An 18,350-nucleotide genomic window follows, 5' to 3' on the forward strand; every position below is an offset into this window, starting at 1 on the left:
TGTGCCAGTCTTCCCCAACCTGGTACCCTCCAGATCTCTTGGACACAGCTTCTATCAGCCCCAACCAGCTGAGTCCAGTGCTGGCTGGACTGATGGGATCTGTAGTCCCACTTTGGAGCACCATGTTGGAGAAAGCAGATTCCATAGGAACATAAGCAGAGCCTGGCTGCTGGATCAGGCCAATGGTGCCCCACCTAGTCTAGCCTCCTCTTCTCACAGTGGCCAACCAGGTGCCCCTAGGAAGCCCACAAGCACAAGAGCAGCCTCCTCCCCTCCTGTGACTTCCAGCAACTGGGATTCAGAAGCATCCCTGCCTGGGGAGGCAGGTGCAGAGCCATCCTGGTTTGGAGCCACCAATAGTCCTCTCCTCCTCCATGAATTTGCCTACCTAGATAACATCAATCGAACCGTTGGGGTTGTAAAAGACCTGCAGCATTTATCCTGGACTCTCAGGACCACCCACCCCCCCCCCCCGGTGTGTGTGTGGAGTGTCATTAGGATACTTCGCAAAAGGGGCTTCTGGTCGGTAGAGCATTAGACTCATCTCAGGGTCCTGGGTTCGCTCCCCACCGTTCGAGGCCTTTGAAGGGTTCAACCTGGTTGCAGAGTAAGCGCTCTGCGGCGGTGGCGAGGGAGGCTAGGCGGGGTCACAGGGGGCTAGGCTAAGTTTGGGTGGCTAGGTGGGGTCAGAGGATTGCTCTTCGGGCAGAGGACATTCGCCGCGCAGAGGACATTCGGGAGTTTTAGCAGCGCCTCGATGTTGACTGAATGCTCTGGACAGGGATATGGCGGCGGGGAAGCGAGTGGGTTGGGTGGGACCGAGGCTGGATTTCCCTGAGTGGCGGGTGGCCGGAGAGGGTCTCCGCTGAAGGTCCTTGGAGCTCACGCGTCCTTTCTTGAGATGTACGGAGCTTGGCATGGTCTGGCGATCAATAGGACGGAAGGATTTGTGGACATGGTGTGCGGGTCTTACGAGGTTTCAGAGACGCTTCGGACTGACAAAAGAAAACTTCGTGGAGGACTTAAGTCTCCTGCCATGATTCACGAGGGAAAGGCACTCTGCACGTGCTCAGAGGCGCTCCTCGGCTTCTGCTTCTCCTGCTCCTCAACTGTGCGCCCTGGCACTGGGAGAAAGAGGGTCGTGGGTTGGAATTACATCCTGGAGCCTCTCATCGAGCGGCGGGTGAGGTATTTTCCTGTTTTGGTGGCAAAAGGCGGGGCAGATCGACAGCCCTGATAATCCCCTCCCTCCTTCCCTCCTTCCCTCCCTCCCTCCCTCCTTCCTTCTCTCCCTCCCTCCTTCCCCCCTCCCCTCGCAGCTCCAGCGCCGATTTGCAAAGGAGGGACTTCGTCGCTGCCGCCGCCACTACCGAGCCAGGCTGGGAAGAGAGGGAGCGGTCCGCTGGGCTGGGCAGCAGCTCGAACCGGACCGGGACCGGGACCCAGCACCATGCCGGCCCCCCGAGGGCTCGCCCTGCTCCTCCTCCTCTTCCTCTTCCTCCTGCTGGGCACCCACGCGGCCAGGCGCCCCCAAGGTAGGACCTGCGAACCAGGAAGAAGGGCGGCTTGGAAGGGAGGGGGGTCCCGTTTCTCTGCTCGGTCTTTGTCCCCGAGGAAGGGGGACGTGCCGTTGCCATTGGGGAGCAGCGCTGTGCTGGGAGGGGTGTTCAGGAGTCACTCGCCGCTTACCTGTCCGCTGGAGCTTCGCCCCCCCCCCCCCGCCTTGCAAGCCGGCGCTCAAACTTCCAACACGGTGCAATGGGGGTGGGTGGGGGTGTTATTGCGCCCCACCCCTATCTGCCTTTTGAACTGGGACAAGCGAAGGCTAAACTGGGGGAAGAGGCGGAGTGCTGGCGCTGCGCCCGCGTTTGCGTCTGTGTGTGCGGACGTGTGTCCGCTGCCCGCGGCGGGACTGAGGCCGGACAGAAGCCTGAGCAGCTTCTGGGAACAACTTTGCTGGGGGTCCCGTCAGGAGGAGGGGGATGGGGAGGCGTGCAGTGGGCGCAGCAACCCCCCTCCCTCCATCACTTCTGCACTTGGCTCTTAAAAGTGGGGATGCCTCTGGTCTGAAGTCCCTTCCTACCTTATACCTCAGAAGCAGCTGGAGACGGGGCTGGTTTGAACATCGGAACCTACTTTTACCCAGACAGACCGTGGGTCCATCTAGCTCAGTACTGCCTACACTGACTGGCAGCGGCTCTCCAGGATTTCAGGCAGGAGCCTTTCCCAACTGAGCCCGTAGGTGCTGGGGATTGAAACGCAGACCTGCTTGCAAGGCGGACTATCTACCGCTGAGCAGAAGCTGCGCTGGGGACGGGTCCAAGTCTCGCCCCCGCTTTCCGCTCCATCCAACGCAGGTTGACTTTGATTTCAATGGGGCTGCCTGCCTCCCGCGGAAGTGTGGGCAGAGAGGCGGGGGAGTGGAGTCCGCCGAGTCGCCGATTGCCTCCTTGCTGCCCCTCCGAGCCCTGGGCTCTCGCTCTCTCCTCTGCCGCCCGCGGGACTCCAGGCCACATGATGCTTGGAGGGCCGCGCTCGCCGCCGCACGAGAAACGCACGAAGCCGCCCTCAGCCAGGAAACTTCCTTAGATGTTGCCTCCAAGCTCAAGGCTCCGGCCAGGCGCTTCTTCTGCTCTCCCGCCTCCATCACTGACACGCTGGAGATCAATGGCTCGCGCGATGCCCTCTCGGAACAACCCGCTCGGGGCTTGCATGAGACGCGGGGCGCCGCCAGGAAGGAGAACAGATCAGCGGCGACTAGGCAGGCAAGCGCCTGGCGGCTTCTTTCCTTCCTTCCTTCTCTCCATCCCAGGCTCGCTCCCGCCCGGCGCCCCCGCGCTTGGTCCGCTGCCCATCCTCGTCGGTCGGTCCCATCTCATGCCACGGAAGGCTGGCGAGGACGGGGCGCCTCGCTCCTGGGCCTGCTCTTCACTTGGGTACACTCGGAATTCCCGGCAGCCCCTTTTTTGCTTTTTCGCTTTTTTAATCAGACTAGTTTGTGGGTGTTTTCCAAAAAAGGAGAGCGGCCTGCCTTTTGAGAGAGGTTCTCTGGGGGCTGTCCCAGTTGGGCTGCTGGAGGGGAGGCTTCTCAAGCCGGAGCATCTTCCTTGCAGGCAGGAGGTCCTCGGTCCAATCCCTGGCAGTATCTACAGGTAAGGCTGGGAGAGAGCGAGCCCTGCCTGAAAAGCGGGAGAGGCCCTGCCAGTCAGTATAGACAATACAGAGCGAGAAAGACCAATGGTCTAGGGCAGGGTAGGCAACCTAAGGTCCGGGGGCTGGATGCGGCCCAATCGCCTTCTCAATGTGGCCAGCGGATGGTCCAGGAATCAGTGTGTTTTTACATGAGTAGAATGTGTCCTTTTGTTTAAAATGCATCTCTGGGTTATTTGTGGGGTCTGCCTGGTGTTTCTACATGAGTATAATGTGTGCTTTAATTTAAAATGCATCTCTGGGTTATTTGTGGGGCATAGGAATGCGCTCATTTTTTTCTAAAATATAGTCCGGCCCCCCACATTGTCTGAGGGAAAGTGAACCGGCCCACGGCTGAAAAAGGTTGCTGACCCCTGGTCTAGGGTCACAAGGCAGGGCTTATGTTAAGGTTATATTGTTTTTCTTCCTTCCTACATGTGCCCCCTTGGGGAGAGAGGGGTTCAGGACTGTGTGTATGTTTAGAAACTGACCTTCCTATGCACACTTACTTGGAAGTAAGCCTTCACAGAAATAAATAGGATTTTCTTCTGAGTAGACATAGGGTCATGCCATCAGTATTCCAGAGTGCCACTCCTTTCCTTTAGAAAGGTTTAACTGAGCCCAATTTCAGAATTAAATAAGTAAAACCGTCTTCTGTCCTGCCAAGCTCTCTGAAGTGTGTCAACCACAATGATTTCCACTCTCCCCATCATTTTCTGGCTAAATAGAGAAAGACAGAGGAAGCAGATATTCCTAACAAGATGAAAAGCAAAGGTGGCCCATGAAGGGGGTGAGGGAATCCAAAATCCATAATAGGGCAATCACCTTTGTTAGAGTAACCACCAAACTTTCTAGTCCTCCATAACTCTTCTTCAGGCTAGACTCTAGTCCTTAGGTGGTAAACGGGGGGGGGGGCTGATGGAGAAACCATGGAGCTAATCTTAAGAGAGGGGTGTTGGAGGAGGTGGCAGCCATCTGAATGCAATTCAAATGCACTGACATAGGAGCCAACTCCTAGGGGCTGAGGGGTCTTTACTCCCCCAATAAAATATTTGAGCCCCCCCCCCAAAGTTGATGGGCATTGTGATTCAAATGGTATCCATGCATTGCATCAGGTGGTCAATTATGCAGGGCAGGGCTTACTTGGGCCCCCTAATATTTTATTCAAGTTGGCATTGAATAATTAAGTCAGTTGCTGCTTTTTTTAAGGTGTTGGTAGGCACCATGAAGTTGTTTCAGTAAGGTGGGAAAGCGTGCCTACTCCTGTTGTTGCAAATTTATCTTCCCCTCCCCCACTGCCCTTCTCTTTGAGCTGAAAGGGGCAACTCCTCCAAAATACTTAATGGGTGAAATTTGAACCTGTGTCTTCAGATCTACCCTTCTTTTATGTGCTGGATTTTCCTGGTCAAAAAACTGTAAGACTGCTGTAGCCTCTGCTGTTTTCTTTTGGTAAAAAAAAGGAAAGATGAAGGATGAAGGGTAGAGAAGAGGTCAAAATTGGGAGTGGTCATTGCTGGGGGCACCTCCTCACAATAGCCTTGAGTAGCCCCCCCCCCAATGTGAGAATGCCAGGTACTTTCCCCCCATGATCATTCAGGCTTGTAAACTGTCTCTGCAAAATGGCCTTTGATGTGGCTGGAGTGATCCCAGCAGCTACATTTCTACCTGCAGGTAGATTTAACTAGGGATAGAAAGTATCTGCCCACAAATGCTGCCAGGAGAAACTTTGCTGTGAATTCTGTTTTTTTTAAATAATTTTTTTATTAGTTTTACAGAATTTTTTAACACAATACAAACATATAAAAAGACATACAAACACGTATAATTTTCCTGACCTTTTTTTCATAAACCTTGTTTCTCAGACTCCCCCATACCCTCCCTTTCTGCATCCCAATGTCCAAAATTTTTCAGCAACTTTTAAATAATTCTATCAAAGATATGTCTTCCTAATCTTTCCTTGAATCTAATCTTATATCGCTGTAACCCTTTCATTCTCAGAGCCTTGACATTTTAAGGTTCATCAAGTTTATAATAGTCCTTAAGATAGATTTTAAATTTCTTCGAATCTTCTTCCGCCGTCTCCTTCCCCTGGTCACGGATTCTGCCGGTCATCTCAGCTAGTGTCATGTAGTCCATCACTTTCATCTGCCATTCTTCCAGAGTGGGTAGATCTTGTGTCTTCCAATACTTTGCAATGAGAACTCTTGCTGCTGTAGTAGCGTACATAAAAAAGTTTCTGTCTCTCTTTAACACCAACTGGCTGACAATGCCCAAGAGGAAGGCCTCCGGTTTCTTAGGGAAAGTACATTTAAGTACCTTTTTCATTTCGTTATAAATCATTTCCCAGAAAGCCTTAATCTTCGGGCACGTCCACCAAAGGTGATAAAAAGTACCTTCAGATTCTTTACATTTCCAACACTTATTGTCAGGCAAATGGTAAATCTTTGCTAGCTTAACTGGGGTCATGTACCACCTATAGATCATTTTCATAATATTTTCCTTTAAGGCATTACATGCCGTAAATTTTATCCCGGTGTTCCACAACCATTCCCAGTCAGCAAACATAATGTTATGACCAATGTCCTGTGCCCACTTAATCATTGCTGATTTAACTGTTTCATCTTGCGTATTCCATTTCAGCAGCAAGTTATACATTCTTGATAGATTCTTAGTATTGGGTTCTAACAGTTCAGTTTCTAATTTTGATTTCTCCACCTGGAAGCCAATTTTCCTATCTTGTTTATACACCTCCATTATTTGATAATAATGGAGCCAATCTCGTACCTTGGGTTTCAATTTCTCATGACTCTGTAACTTCAATTTATCTCCTTCTTGTTCCAAAATTTCCCAATACTTTGGCCATCCAGCCTCCATATTGAGTTTTTTCAATGCTTTAGCCTCCAAGGGTGACAACCATCTAGGGGATCTAGGAGTCTTGGTTGACCACAAACTTGACATGAGCCAACAGTGTGACGCGGCAGCTAAAAAAGCCAATGCAATTCTGGGCTGCATCAATAGGAGTATAGCATCTAGATCAAGGGAAGTAATAGTGCCACTGTATTCTGCTCTGGTCAGACCTCACCTGGAGTACTGTGTCCAGTTCTGGGCACCACCGTTGAAGAAGGACACTGACAAACTGGAACGTGTCCAGAGGAGGGCAACCAAAATGGTCAAAGGCCTGGAAACGATGCCTTATGAGGAACGGCTAAGGGAGCTGGGCATGTTTAGCCTGGAGAAGAGGAGGTTAAGGGGTGATATGATAGCCATGTTCAAATATATAAAAGGATGTCACATAGAGGAGGGAGAAAGGTTGTTTTCTGCTGCTCCAGAGAAGCGGACACGGAGCAATGGATCCAAACTACAAGAAAGAAGATTCCACCTAAACATTAGGAAGAACTTCCTGACAGTAAGAGCTGTTCGACAGTGGAATTTGCTGCCAAGGAGTGTGGTGGAGTCTCCTACTTTGGAGGTCTTTAAGCAGAGGCTTGACAACCATATGTCAGGAGTGCTCTGATGGTGTTTCCTGCTTGGCAGGGGGTTGGACTCGATGGCCCTTGTGGTCTCTTCCAACTCTATGATTCTATGATTCTATGATTCTATGTGAGAAGAGTATGCTGAACTTGATGGGGACCCATTGGTCTGCTCTAGGATTGGAAAACTGCAATGAGATTTCCCCCATCTAGCTTCACATCTTATTTCTGCACCTGGATTCTCTTTGGGACTTAACACTTTAAGTAAACCACTGTACAGTGGTACCTTGGGTTAAGTATTTAATTCATTCCGGAGGTCCATACTTAACCTGAAACTGTTCTTAACCTGAAGAACACTTTAGCTAATGGGGCCTCCTGCTGCTGCCGCACCGCTACTGCATGATTTCTGTTCTCATCCTGAAGCAAAGTTCTTAACCCGAGGTACTATTTCTGGGTTAGCGGAGTCTGTAACCTGAAGCATATGTAACCTGAAGCATATGTAACCCGAGGTACCACTGTAATTTAAATTCTACAAAAAGTGTCTTAGCTACAAGGTGAGGGGCATTGCCCCCTCCTTCAGGCTTCCCTCAATAATAATAATAATAATAATAATTTTTTATTTATACCCCGCCCTCCCCAGCCAAGGCCGGGCTCAGAGCGGCTTACAAGCAATAATAAAAACAAGATGAATGATTACAACTTAAAAACAAAAATAAAATACAACATTAAAATAATGGAACATTAAAATATTAAAATGTAGCCTCATCGTAGGAGGAGAAGGAAAAGAAAAAAGAAAGAGAGGGAATCAAATTGGCTCCAAGCCAAAGGCCAGGCGGAACAACTCTGTCTTACAGGCCCTGCGGAAAGAAATCAGATCCTGCAGGGCCCTGGTCTCATGAGGCAGAGCGTTCCACCAGACCGGAGCCAGAGTTGAAAAGGCCCTGGCTCTGATTGAGGCTAATCTGACTTCCTTAGGGCCCGAGGCCACTAGGGTGTTGCTATTTATGGACCTTGAGGCTCTCCGTGGGGCAAACCAGGAGAGGCGGTCCCGTAGGTACGAGGGTCCTAGGCCGTGAAGGGCTGTAAAGGTCAAAAGCAGCACCTTAAATCTGACCCTGTACTCCACCGGGAGCCAGTGCAGCTTGAAAAGCACTGGGTGAATATGCTCCCATGACAGAGACCCCGTGAGGAGCCTCGCTGCAGCATTCTGTACCCGCTGGAGTTTCTGGGACAGTTTCAAGGGCAGCCCCACGTAGAGCAAATTACAGTAGTCAAGCCTGGAGATGACCGTCGCATGGATCACTGTGGCCAGGTCGGGGCGGGAAAGGTAAGGGACCAACTGCTTGATGCGGCGAAGGTGGAAAAATGTCGCCTTGGCTGTTGCTGTAACTTGCGCCTCCATGGAAAGGGAGGCGTCAAGGATTACACCCAAACTCTTAACGGAAGGCAAAGGCACTAATTGGGCCCCCGTAAGAGAAGGGAGTTGGTCCCTCATCCCCATGCCATCCTGACCTAGCCATAGGACCTCTGTCTTCAAAGGATTTAGTTTCAATTGGCTCCCACGAAACCATCCAGCCACAGCTTCCAAGCATCTGGTCAGTGTGTTCGGGGCCGAGTCGGTGTGGCCATCCATCAGCAGATAGAGCTGAGTGTCATCAGCATATTGGTGACAGCCCAGCATAGCTGCCTTCCAAAGCTCCGGATAATCTGGGCAAGGGGGCGCATAAAGATGTTAAAAAGCATCGGGGAGAGAATTGCGCCCTGCAGCACTCCACACACCAAGGAGTGGCGCAACGACATCTCCCTCCCTAGTGCCACCCTCTGTCCCCGACCAGAGATAAAAGAGCACAACCAGTTACGGGCTATGCCCTGTATCCCCACGTCGGCGAAGCGGTGGTCCAGAAGATCATGATCGACCATGTCAAAGGCTGCTGACAAATCTAAAAGGATCAGCAGTCCTGACCCACCTCGATCCAGTTGTCTATGGAGATCATCTGTTAGGGCAACCAGAGCCGTCTCCGTCCCAAAACCAGGACAGAAACCGGACTGAAATGGATCTAATGCCGATGTTTCCTCCAGAAACCTACCAAGCTGTTCAGCAACTGCTCTCTCAATTACCTTACCCAGGTATGGAAGATTTGAAACTGGGCGGTAATTGGATAGGTCTAAGGGATCTAATGAAGTTTTCTTTAAGAGTGGACACACCACTGCTTCCTTCAGTTCCCCAGGGAATGTCCCAATGTCAAGGGACAAATTGATAATTTCAACCAGGGGGGTCCGCGCAACATCTGGACACTCCCTAATCAGCCAAGACGGGCATGGATCAAGGAGGCAGGTGGTGGGCCTACCAACTTGGAGGAATCTATCCACATCAGTAGGGAGTATCCGATCGAAATGGTCCAACACTGGACCTGAAGTCAGTTGAGGGGCCTCCAGTTAAGTCACTGTATCTAAATTGGCAGGGAGGTCACGGCAGAGCAACAGGACTTTCTCCGCAAAAAAGCTCGTGAATGCCTCACAGCTGTGGGTCGAATTTGTGCTTAAATTTGGTTGTCCTAATTATTCTAAAAAGTTGTGCCGGGAGAGAGCTAGCGGATGCAATGGAAGCTGCAAAGTAAGATTTCTTAGCGGCTTTCATAGCCATCTCATAGGCTTTCATAAGCGTCCTATAAGATGTTATTGAGGCTCCGTCACGAGTCCGTCGCCATACTCATAGAATCATAGAATAGAATCATAGAGTTGGAAGAGACCACAAGGGCCATCGAGTCCAACCCCCTGCCAAGCAGGAAACACCATCAGAGCACTCCTGACATATAACTCGCTCTAGCCATCTGAGATCCCGCTTCATTTTCCAGAGCTCCTCAGTAAACCAAGGGGTCCGGTTTCGACGGGGTCGCAGAGGGCGCTTAGGCGCGATCTCATCAATGGCTGCCAAGAGCCGGTTATTCCAGTCCTCAACAAGGTTATCTAATGAGTCACCAGGAGGAGCAGGGTTCCGCAAGGCTTGTCAGAATCTATCAGGATCCATCAGTTTTCGCGGACCAGCCCAAATAGGTTCGCCACCCGAGCCGGGGAGGAGCGGGAAGTCAATCTTGGCTTTCAGAGCGTAGTGATCAGACCATAGCACTTCCACAGCGGGGAGCATGATCACATCTATGCCAGCCCCAAAGATCAGATCCAGCGTGTGGTGGCCTGTTTGATGAGTGGGGCCCAAAACAAACTGGGAGAGCCCTAGTGTTGCCATGGAAATCACTAGGTCCAGAGCCTGTGAGGAGGGAGCGGCATCGGCATGGACGTTGAAGTCTCCCAAAACCAGTAGGTTTGGGAACTCCAAGGCCCAGCCCGCCACCACCGCCAGCAGGTCTGACAGGGTGGCTGCAGGTGTGCTGGGTGGTCGGTACACCAGCCAGACAGCCAAGCTCTCCTTGATGCCCCACACAAAACCAACACATTCAATGCCGGAGATCGCCGGTGATGGCAGAGCTTTGAAAGAGCAATCCTCCCCGAATAACAACACTACTCCTCCCCCCCCCGACCCACAGTCCGCGATTGATGGAGGACAGAGAAACCTGGGGGTGTTATCTCATGTAGGGAGACTACTTCGCCTTCCCATACCCAGGTCTCCGTCACGCAAGCCAGATCAATCCCCTGTGAGACAAAAAAGGCACGCATGGTGGTGGTTTTGTTGCCTATGGACCTGGCATTGCACAGCACCAATGACGGAGGTGTGTAATCCTTGCTCTCCCTACCCTCATCCCTTGGGATGGGGCATAGATTGGAAGGGGTTCGAGGATCACTGCATCTCAAAACCCTTCTCCGATAGAGATATCTAGCCCCACCACCATTCCTCCCTAGCCCTTCAATTGTGGAAATCCCAGATCCCATACTAGCCTCCCCAATAGATGGGTAACATCCCCTCAATAACAAGTCATCCTTGGGCCAGGACTCCTGGGTGAAAATGGTATGGGAAAGAGGTGGAGGTCTGATAGGGTAAGTATCCCTAGAAGATAAAACCCAACCAACCTCACCCCAAGCGGGGGGGACAGTCCCATGGTGTTTCGTTAACTGTCAATCCCCCTCTCCCTCCTGGGTTAATTGGAGGATTGTTGGTTCTATCTGTGGCTGTGGAAGTATTAATGAGGTATGTGTGGATCACTGGCCAACAAAGAGCCAGATTCGAATTCGGAAGATCTGTCCATCCTGTCTCGCCAGGAGTACAGTAGAGAAGGCTGATAATTCTGATAAGTTTTTGGAACATTAGGCAAAGGTCCAGATGCAGATTTGGTGCTGGATATCTCCAGATTGTCAGCAACATAGAGTTCTTTAGGTGTTGTTGCCATAGAAATGTCGGAGGCGCCAAATTCCTCATCTAATTCGGTGTCGTTTGAAAAGGGAGTTGCACTGATGTCTTTCTGTGGGATAAAGAGCTGTTGGACGTCTTTAAATATTATGCTCTAGGCTCTACTGTCCTTATGTTTTGGGTAGAAATCTCAGTCTTTATCATCATTAGCCTCTTCTTCAGGTCTCTTTTCTTCCTTCGGGCAATTAGTATTTCTAGTGTTGAGCTTGGTTTCCTTTATCTGCATTAGCTTTGACTCTATGCAAGGGACCAATTGCCTCCTAGTTTTGTCCTTAAATACCCTCACTGGGCGGAGAGAATGGAACCACCATAGGGTATCCTTTATCTCCATGAGTCGAGATGGGAGGGTTGATGACCTAAAGGTCTTAAATAGGCGCATGGTGTTTCTCAAGGTAGGCAGGAAGTGGAAATTTTCTAGATCTACATTTCGGTAATGGTAATTCAGGAGCTGAGACAAGGACATAGTAATTTGTCTGCGGTTCATCCACCTATGAGTGTATTGGTGAATCTCAAGCATTATCTGGTTCGTTTGCAAGACTTGACAGGACCTCACTTCATCCATAGTTTGAGTTGGTGAGTTGTTAACAGAGTCATTTCTTATCATCCCTTTAAGCCCTTGGGCATTTAAAGGGGAGGAACTAGTATCCAATTGTTTCTCAATGTTAACTATTCTACTGAGGATTTCATCCAGTCTTTGGAGAACCAGAACCATAGTTTCTGCAGACAACATGCAAATCTCTTGGTAGGGGTGCATATCCCGAATCGGTTGAAAGCAGGCTCCTCTGATATCTTGTTCTAGAGGCATGGGTGGGTCAGCGTTGGGAGTGGGAGGAACCCCTCCTGCTCCTGCTCTTGCCCTCTTGGACGGATTAGCTTTTTCTGGGAGGAGGGGGGTCGGGTCATTGTCATCCTCCTTAAGGGGGGGGTGAGGTTCCCCCAACATTGTTACTCACTGTTTGTTCTATTTGCTCCGTTTTCTCAGTTTCCTCAACCCGCTCTGTTTCTGAGCCAGGGCAGATGGCGTTGGCTCTCTGCCGATTCTTTGTTTTAGAGGAATTGTGAGTCTCAATAATGGTCTTCTGGCTCTTTGCACCTCGTTTTCTCCTTCCGGCAGGCATTCTCAATAAGGAATAATAATTAATATTAATAATCCTTCTGCATCCCCCCAAAATTGGTGTATTCCACAGCTCAGCCTGTGACGATGGTGTATCAGTGAAGGAATTAGCCCTCTGGTTTAGCTCGCCTCTGGGCACTGAATCCTTTGTTTGTCTGGGTGGTTTGTAGAAAGTTCTTGCTATGAGCATGGCTGGCACAGTTTAGATTTCAGCATCATCTCACCTGCCCACTACAGGTTGCGATGAGATCATCATAAGCCTCTTCTTTCTCCCTGAGATTTCCAGCAATGCCTTTAAATCAGAAGCAGTGATTTCCTTTTGTTTATGGCCTGTTTGTACAGGTCAGTTCACCTTGCTTTCCAGAAAGTGTTCAGAAAGTGGTGTTGGGGGATGAGTGTTCAGACCCCTGGGCTCTCACTTGTAGGGTGCCTCAGGGTTCTGTTCTCCCCACCCCATGCATTTTAACATACAGTGGTGCCTCGCAAGATGAAATTAATTCGTTCCGCAAGTCTCTTCGTCTTGCGGTTTTTTCGTCTTGCGATGCACGGTTTCCCATAGGAATGCATTGAAAATCAATTAATGCGTTCCTAGGGAAACCACTTGCCAGGCTGGCGGTGCGGAGAAGGGCTTTTCTCCGCACCGTAAGCCTTCAGGACAGGTACGGGAACAGAGGGGAAGGCGCGCGGCGCTTTCCCTTTGTTCCCGGGGCTTGCGTGGGAGGAGGGTTTTTCCTCCCCGCCGCCAACATTCAGAACAGCATTCTGAATGTTGGCGGTGGGAAGGAAAACCCTCCTCCCACCCCAAGTCTTCAGGAAAGCCATCCGATGCCGCGCGGCGGGAGGAGGCGTTCCCCCCCCCCCGCCCGGCATCGGAGCTTCGTTCCGATGCCGCGCTGCGGGAGGAGGCGTTCCCCACCGCCGCCCGGCATCGGAGCTTCATTCCGATGCCGCGCGGGGGGGAGGAGGTGTTCCCCCCCCGCCCGGCATCGGAGCTTCGTTCCGATGCCGCGCGGGGGGAGGAGGAGGCATCCCCCCCCCCCGCCCGGCATCGGAGCTTCGTTCCGATGCCGCGCGGGGGGGGAGGCATTCCCCCCCCGGCATCGGAGCTTCGTACCGATGCCGCGCGCCGGGAGGAGGCGTTCCCCCCCCCCGCCCGGCATCGGAGCTTCGTTCCGATGCCGCGCGCCGGGAGGAGGCGTTCCCCCCCCCGCCCGGCATCGGAGCTTCGTTCCGATGCCGCGCGGGGGGGAGGACGTGTTCCCCCCCCCCCCGCCCGGCATCGGAGCTTCGTTTCGATGCCGCGCGGCGGGAGGAGGCGTTCCCCCCCCCCCGCCCGGCATCGGAGCTTCGTTCCGATGCCGCGCGGCGGGAGGAGGTCCGAGGACAGTGGGGAAGACGCGCTGCGCTTCCCCGCTGTCCCGAAGATTTCCCTATGGGCTGTCGTCTTGCGAGGCAAGCCCATAGGGAAATTCGTTTTGCGAAGCGCCTCCAAAACGGAAAACCCTTTCGTCTAGCGGGTTTTCCGTCTTGCGAGGCGTTCGTCTTGCGGGGTACCACTGTATATATGAACCCACTGGGAGAGATCACTTGATGTTCATCAATATGCAGATGATAACCAGCTCTACCTCTCTTTTAAATCAGAACCAGTGAAGCCGGTGAAATGTCCTGTGTGAGTGTCTGGAGGTGGTTGGAGGATGGATGGCGGCTAACAGATTGTGGTTGAATCCTGACAAGACAGAAGTACTGTTTTGGGGGGGGCAGGAGGCGGGTAGGTGTGGAGGACTCCATGGTCCTGAATGGGGTAACTGCACCCCTGAAGACCAGGTGCGCAGCCTGGAAGTCATTTTGGACTCACAGCTGTCCATAGAGGCACAGGTCAATTCTGTGTCCAGGGCGGTTGTCTACCAGCTCCATCTGGTACACAGGCTGAGACCCTACCTGCCTGCAGACTGTCTCGCCAGAGTGGTGCATGCTCTGGTTATCTCTCACTTGGATTCCTGCAATGCACTCTACATGGGGCTACCTTTGAAGGTGACCCGGAAACTACAACTAATCCAGAATGCAGCAGCTAGACTGGTGACTGGGAGTGGCTGCTGAGACCACATAACACCGGTCTTGAAAGACCTACATTGGCTCTCAGTACGTTTCCGAGCACAATTCAAAGTGTTGGTGCTGACCTTTAAAGCCCTAAACGGCCTCAGTCCGGTATACCTGCAGTGTCTCCACCCCCATCATTCTGCCCGGACGCTGAGGTCCAGTGCCGAGGGCCTTCTGGCGGTTCCCTCCCTGCGAGAAGCAAAGTTACAGGGAACCAGGCAGAGGGCCAAGAAGTGTTCTACAGTGGCGCCTGCCGTGTAGAACACCCTCCCATCAGATGTCAAAGAAATAAACAACTACCCGACTTTTAGAAGACATCTGTTTAGGGAAGTTTTTAATGTTTGAGGTTTTATTCTGTTTTTAGTGTTGTGTTGAAAGCCGCCCAGCATGGGTGGGGAAACCCAGCTAGATAAGTGGGGTATAAATAAATTATTATTATTATTATTATTATTATTATTATTATTATTATTATTATTATTATTTCAAATCTGCTAGAAATGATTTCCAAAGCAAAATTTGATAAATTAAAAAGCACAGAATTTAACTTAAAAAATTAGAACATAGTAAAAAAAAGATTAAGAACAAGAACAAGTATTTTTTTTTTATCAAAGGAGACTAGGATTAATTGCAGAATAGAAAAAGTTTTGACAGCCTGTCTAAAGCTGTGCTGACTTAACATTGGAAGGCACAGGAGTTACCCACGCTGGAAGAGTGGCATATGCAACTGATGGACTACATGGAATTAGCTGAAATGACTGGCAGAATTCGAGACCTGGGAGAAGAGGCAGTGGAAGAGGATTGGAAAAAATTTAAGGACTATCTACAAAAACATTATAAGTTATATGAATGTTGAGAAATTTGCTAAGTTTTGGAAAAACATGCTTCAGCATTGAGATTTGAAAATGATGGAAATTAAGTTACGACTGGGAAAAGCTTAAATTATAGAGTATATGATTAGATGAAAGTACAAAAACACATGAAACAAGGTATCAATTTGCTGTTCATTTTTTATTGTAAAGAAAACAGGGGATGGTAGACGTGGGGAAGTCCAGTTGATCATGAAAAAAGATTTGGAAAAGTGAATTTTCTTGTATTTAACTTTCTTTCTTCTTTCTGTAAAATCGCTTTTGCTGTATTACTGACGATGTATTCTGACCTTGGAAAAAAAGCAAATAAAAAATCTTTAAAAAAAAAAAAGCTGTGCTGACTTTACTGTGGGGTAGCTGGTCCTAAGAAGCAGGTTACACCTAAAGGCAGACCTTTTGTGAAATAAAGCAGAAGAGCCATAGAACCTCACCTGTTCACAGGTGTGAAGCTGGGAAAGATGTGGCAGACACAGGTGCCAGGGGTACACTGGAGGTAGCTTTGTTTAATCGGCATGAAATTCCAAAAACCTACAGTAATTACATTATCACAATAAAACAAAAGTTTAATGTAGATAAGGCATTAAAATAAAGTGTCCAGTGCTCAGTCATCCCCAGGAACTTTGCCTCTTCCATCAATGTGCAAAAGACAGTAAAAGCTTGTTCTGGGGGCGGGGGGGGGGGAGTAATTGGTTTTCTCAAAACCAGTCAGAATCTGCCAGGTTTCTCAATTAATTAATCTTTCCAGAACCTACCAGTTTTACCCCTGCCCCCTTTCTGAGTGCCAGAAATAAATCTGTCTGCCCAAATAAATAAGGAGGACTAGAGCTGTGATTCCTGCACTGCAGAGGATTGGTCTAGATGTCCCTCAGGGTCCCTTCCAGCTCTATGATAATATGACTTTTCTGAAAGAAATGCAAATTGAAAACGTTGGGCAGGAACTTGGATAGTCCTGAGAGGGTGGTCCCCAGGTGGGCTTGGCAGTTGCTGTGGCCTGGCCAATGGGGGAGTGGGTCTCCATGGTGCCCGGGGTGGGCATGGGCTGGCGGGGGGGGGGGAAGACACTCTTGCCACCAACGCAAAGCCAGGCCCAATCTGCTTTGCGAGGCTGGGGTCAAAGGGTGTGTGGCTGTTGCATCCTCCTCATGCTGCCCTGCCAGCGCCCCCCTAAATGTGCCATGGGTCATCACCCTGGCAGCCCTACTCCCATGCTACCCTTCCCCCACACTCTCCAAATAAATAAGGACCATTCATTCAAACTTACAATGGCTGCTTCTCCTAGCATATTTCTATCTACAGCCATGCAATCCAATTCCCCCAACAATCCCACCATTCTCTCACAGTCTTAGTGTGACGAAGAAACAGGAAAAGTATTAGGCCAACCCTCGCAAATATTTTTAAATCATTTTCATTTATCTTTTGTGAGTACAGTATTGGCTAATGTACAGTAACTGAAGCAGACAGATCTCCAAGTTATACTTTTCCTTGTCTCACCACACAACACCCTCCTAAGTGATGAGCATTTTGCTACGAATGCATACAGTATTCTTTAAAAGTAAGAGCATGGCTCTCGTCTTTTGAAAACACCCTCGACGGCAGAGGTGAGGTTTAGGTTCAGCTGGTCCGTCTGAAAGACCTTTCTTTCACTGCTTGCTCATCTACAGGAGCTGGACTCTGGAGTGTCATTTGACCCACTGAAACCCAGCGCTCTGCCTCCAAGAGAGATCTGACATGGAGCTTTGAAGCATCTGAAGCAATTAACACAAAAAAGAGGTCTCTGCGTGGCCAAGAGGGAATTGGCAGCGCCCCTGACATGCAGTCAGTGAGGCGAGGGATGAGTTTTGCTCTCCAATACATCTGGCTGGCCTCCTCCCCATTATGGGGCAGCCTATGCAAGAGCAAATGCCATGGAGTCTATTAAAGCAAGCACTCAAGACAGAGGCCCACAGAGAATCTCGCTCTGCAGTTAATAAGCAGGAAGATGAGAGGAGAAATAGAAAACGCGCTCAGAATTGAATCCGGATGGTTTTTGCCTTGTGGGTTAATGAACCTTGTTTCCAAGGGCTCCTAGTGCTGCCTGGGAAGGGGAGGGGTGTGTGGAGTGCCCTGGAAGCTGCATTGCTTCTCGTGTTCGATCGGGGTTAAGCTGCTGTTAAAGAAAGGAAGGGCCAATAAAGCAAGATGAGCGCCGCAACCCCAGAGTCGTCCGCGATTGGACCTAATGGTCAGGGGTCCCTTTACCTTTAAGATGAAGATTTTGCATGTCCCAAGAGTGACTCTTCTGAAAGTCAGTCATGGAGGTCTTGGCCCCAGAGATTATGAAGCACTAGCTTCTTGCTGTTGCAAGTGCTGCATCTCAGCATTTCTCTATGTCTCTGAGAGTTTTATCACCGCCTCCTATCCACAGCTGCCAGGGAGAATCAAGAGCGGCTGAGCCCTGTTGCAAAAAAAAAAAAAAAAGCTCTTGAAAGTCCAAGATCTTGGCATTTCAGATAGACTGCTCCTGTTCCAAAGCTGCTGTGCAAAAAACAAAAAGACAAAAACAGAAAAGTTCCCTCTTGCAGCCCCATGCAATGCCATGTGCTTCTGGTTTTCCTCCTCCTTCTCCTCCACCACCACCAGGATTTAATAGCTGGATGAGGTGTAATTGTTAGGCTGCAAGCATGGGACCAAAGAGAGGAGCCTTGCCTTTCTGCCAGGCTGGTTGCTCTCTCAAAGCCTCAGAGCATGGTGACACCTTGAAACAGTGCTGAAAAAAATAAAATTATGTTAAATTATGTAATGTTTCTTTAACTGTCCAAACATTATATGATTCTGTATTTCTCACACCACCCTAGTTGCCCTCCAGATAGTTTGAAATACAAACTCCATCAGCTCCAGGTAACAGAATCATGCTATCTGGGGATGATGGGATTTGTAGTCCAAAACTCCTAGTTGGTAAATGCTGGCTTAGATCTGGGAAGTTGCTTTTAAACAGACTAATACAGAACTTGCCCTTCCTTGTCCTTCCATGCCTCTTTCTTCCCATCAGGCACACCAGCCCCCCTGGCTTGGCCTTTGGAACTTCCAGAGGAGGAACATGGGAAGTTGCCTTATGCAGAGTTAGGCCAATGGGCCATCTAGCTCAGGGTTATTTGCACTGCCTGGTCACGGCTCTCCAGGGTTTCAGAGAGGGGACCTTCAGCATGCAAAGCAGATTATATACCACTGAGATGCAGCACTTCCCTTCAAAACAAAGTCAGATTCCACTCCTTGTT

General features: G+C 50.1%; 1 protein-coding gene across 1 annotated transcript in view; it reads left to right on the plus strand.

Moving 5' to 3' along the window:
* The first annotated feature begins 940 nt into the window (after positions 1 to 940).
* SEZ6L (seizure related 6 homolog like) overlaps positions 941 to 18,350 on the plus strand; it is a 194,009-nt gene continuing 176,599 nt past the window's right edge. The window contains 3 exon segments of the mRNA XM_081174523.1: positions 941 to 1,102; positions 1,105 to 1,183; positions 1,320 to 1,535. Coding sequence (XP_081030649.1) covers positions 956 to 1,102; positions 1,105 to 1,183; positions 1,320 to 1,535 — 442 coding nt within the window. The 5' untranslated portion in view covers positions 941 to 955.

Source organism: Podarcis bocagei, assembly GCF_964188305.1.
Source record: "Podarcis bocagei genome assembly, chromosome: 16".
Taxonomy (NCBI): Eukaryota; Metazoa; Chordata; class Lepidosauria; order Squamata; family Lacertidae; genus Podarcis; species Podarcis bocagei.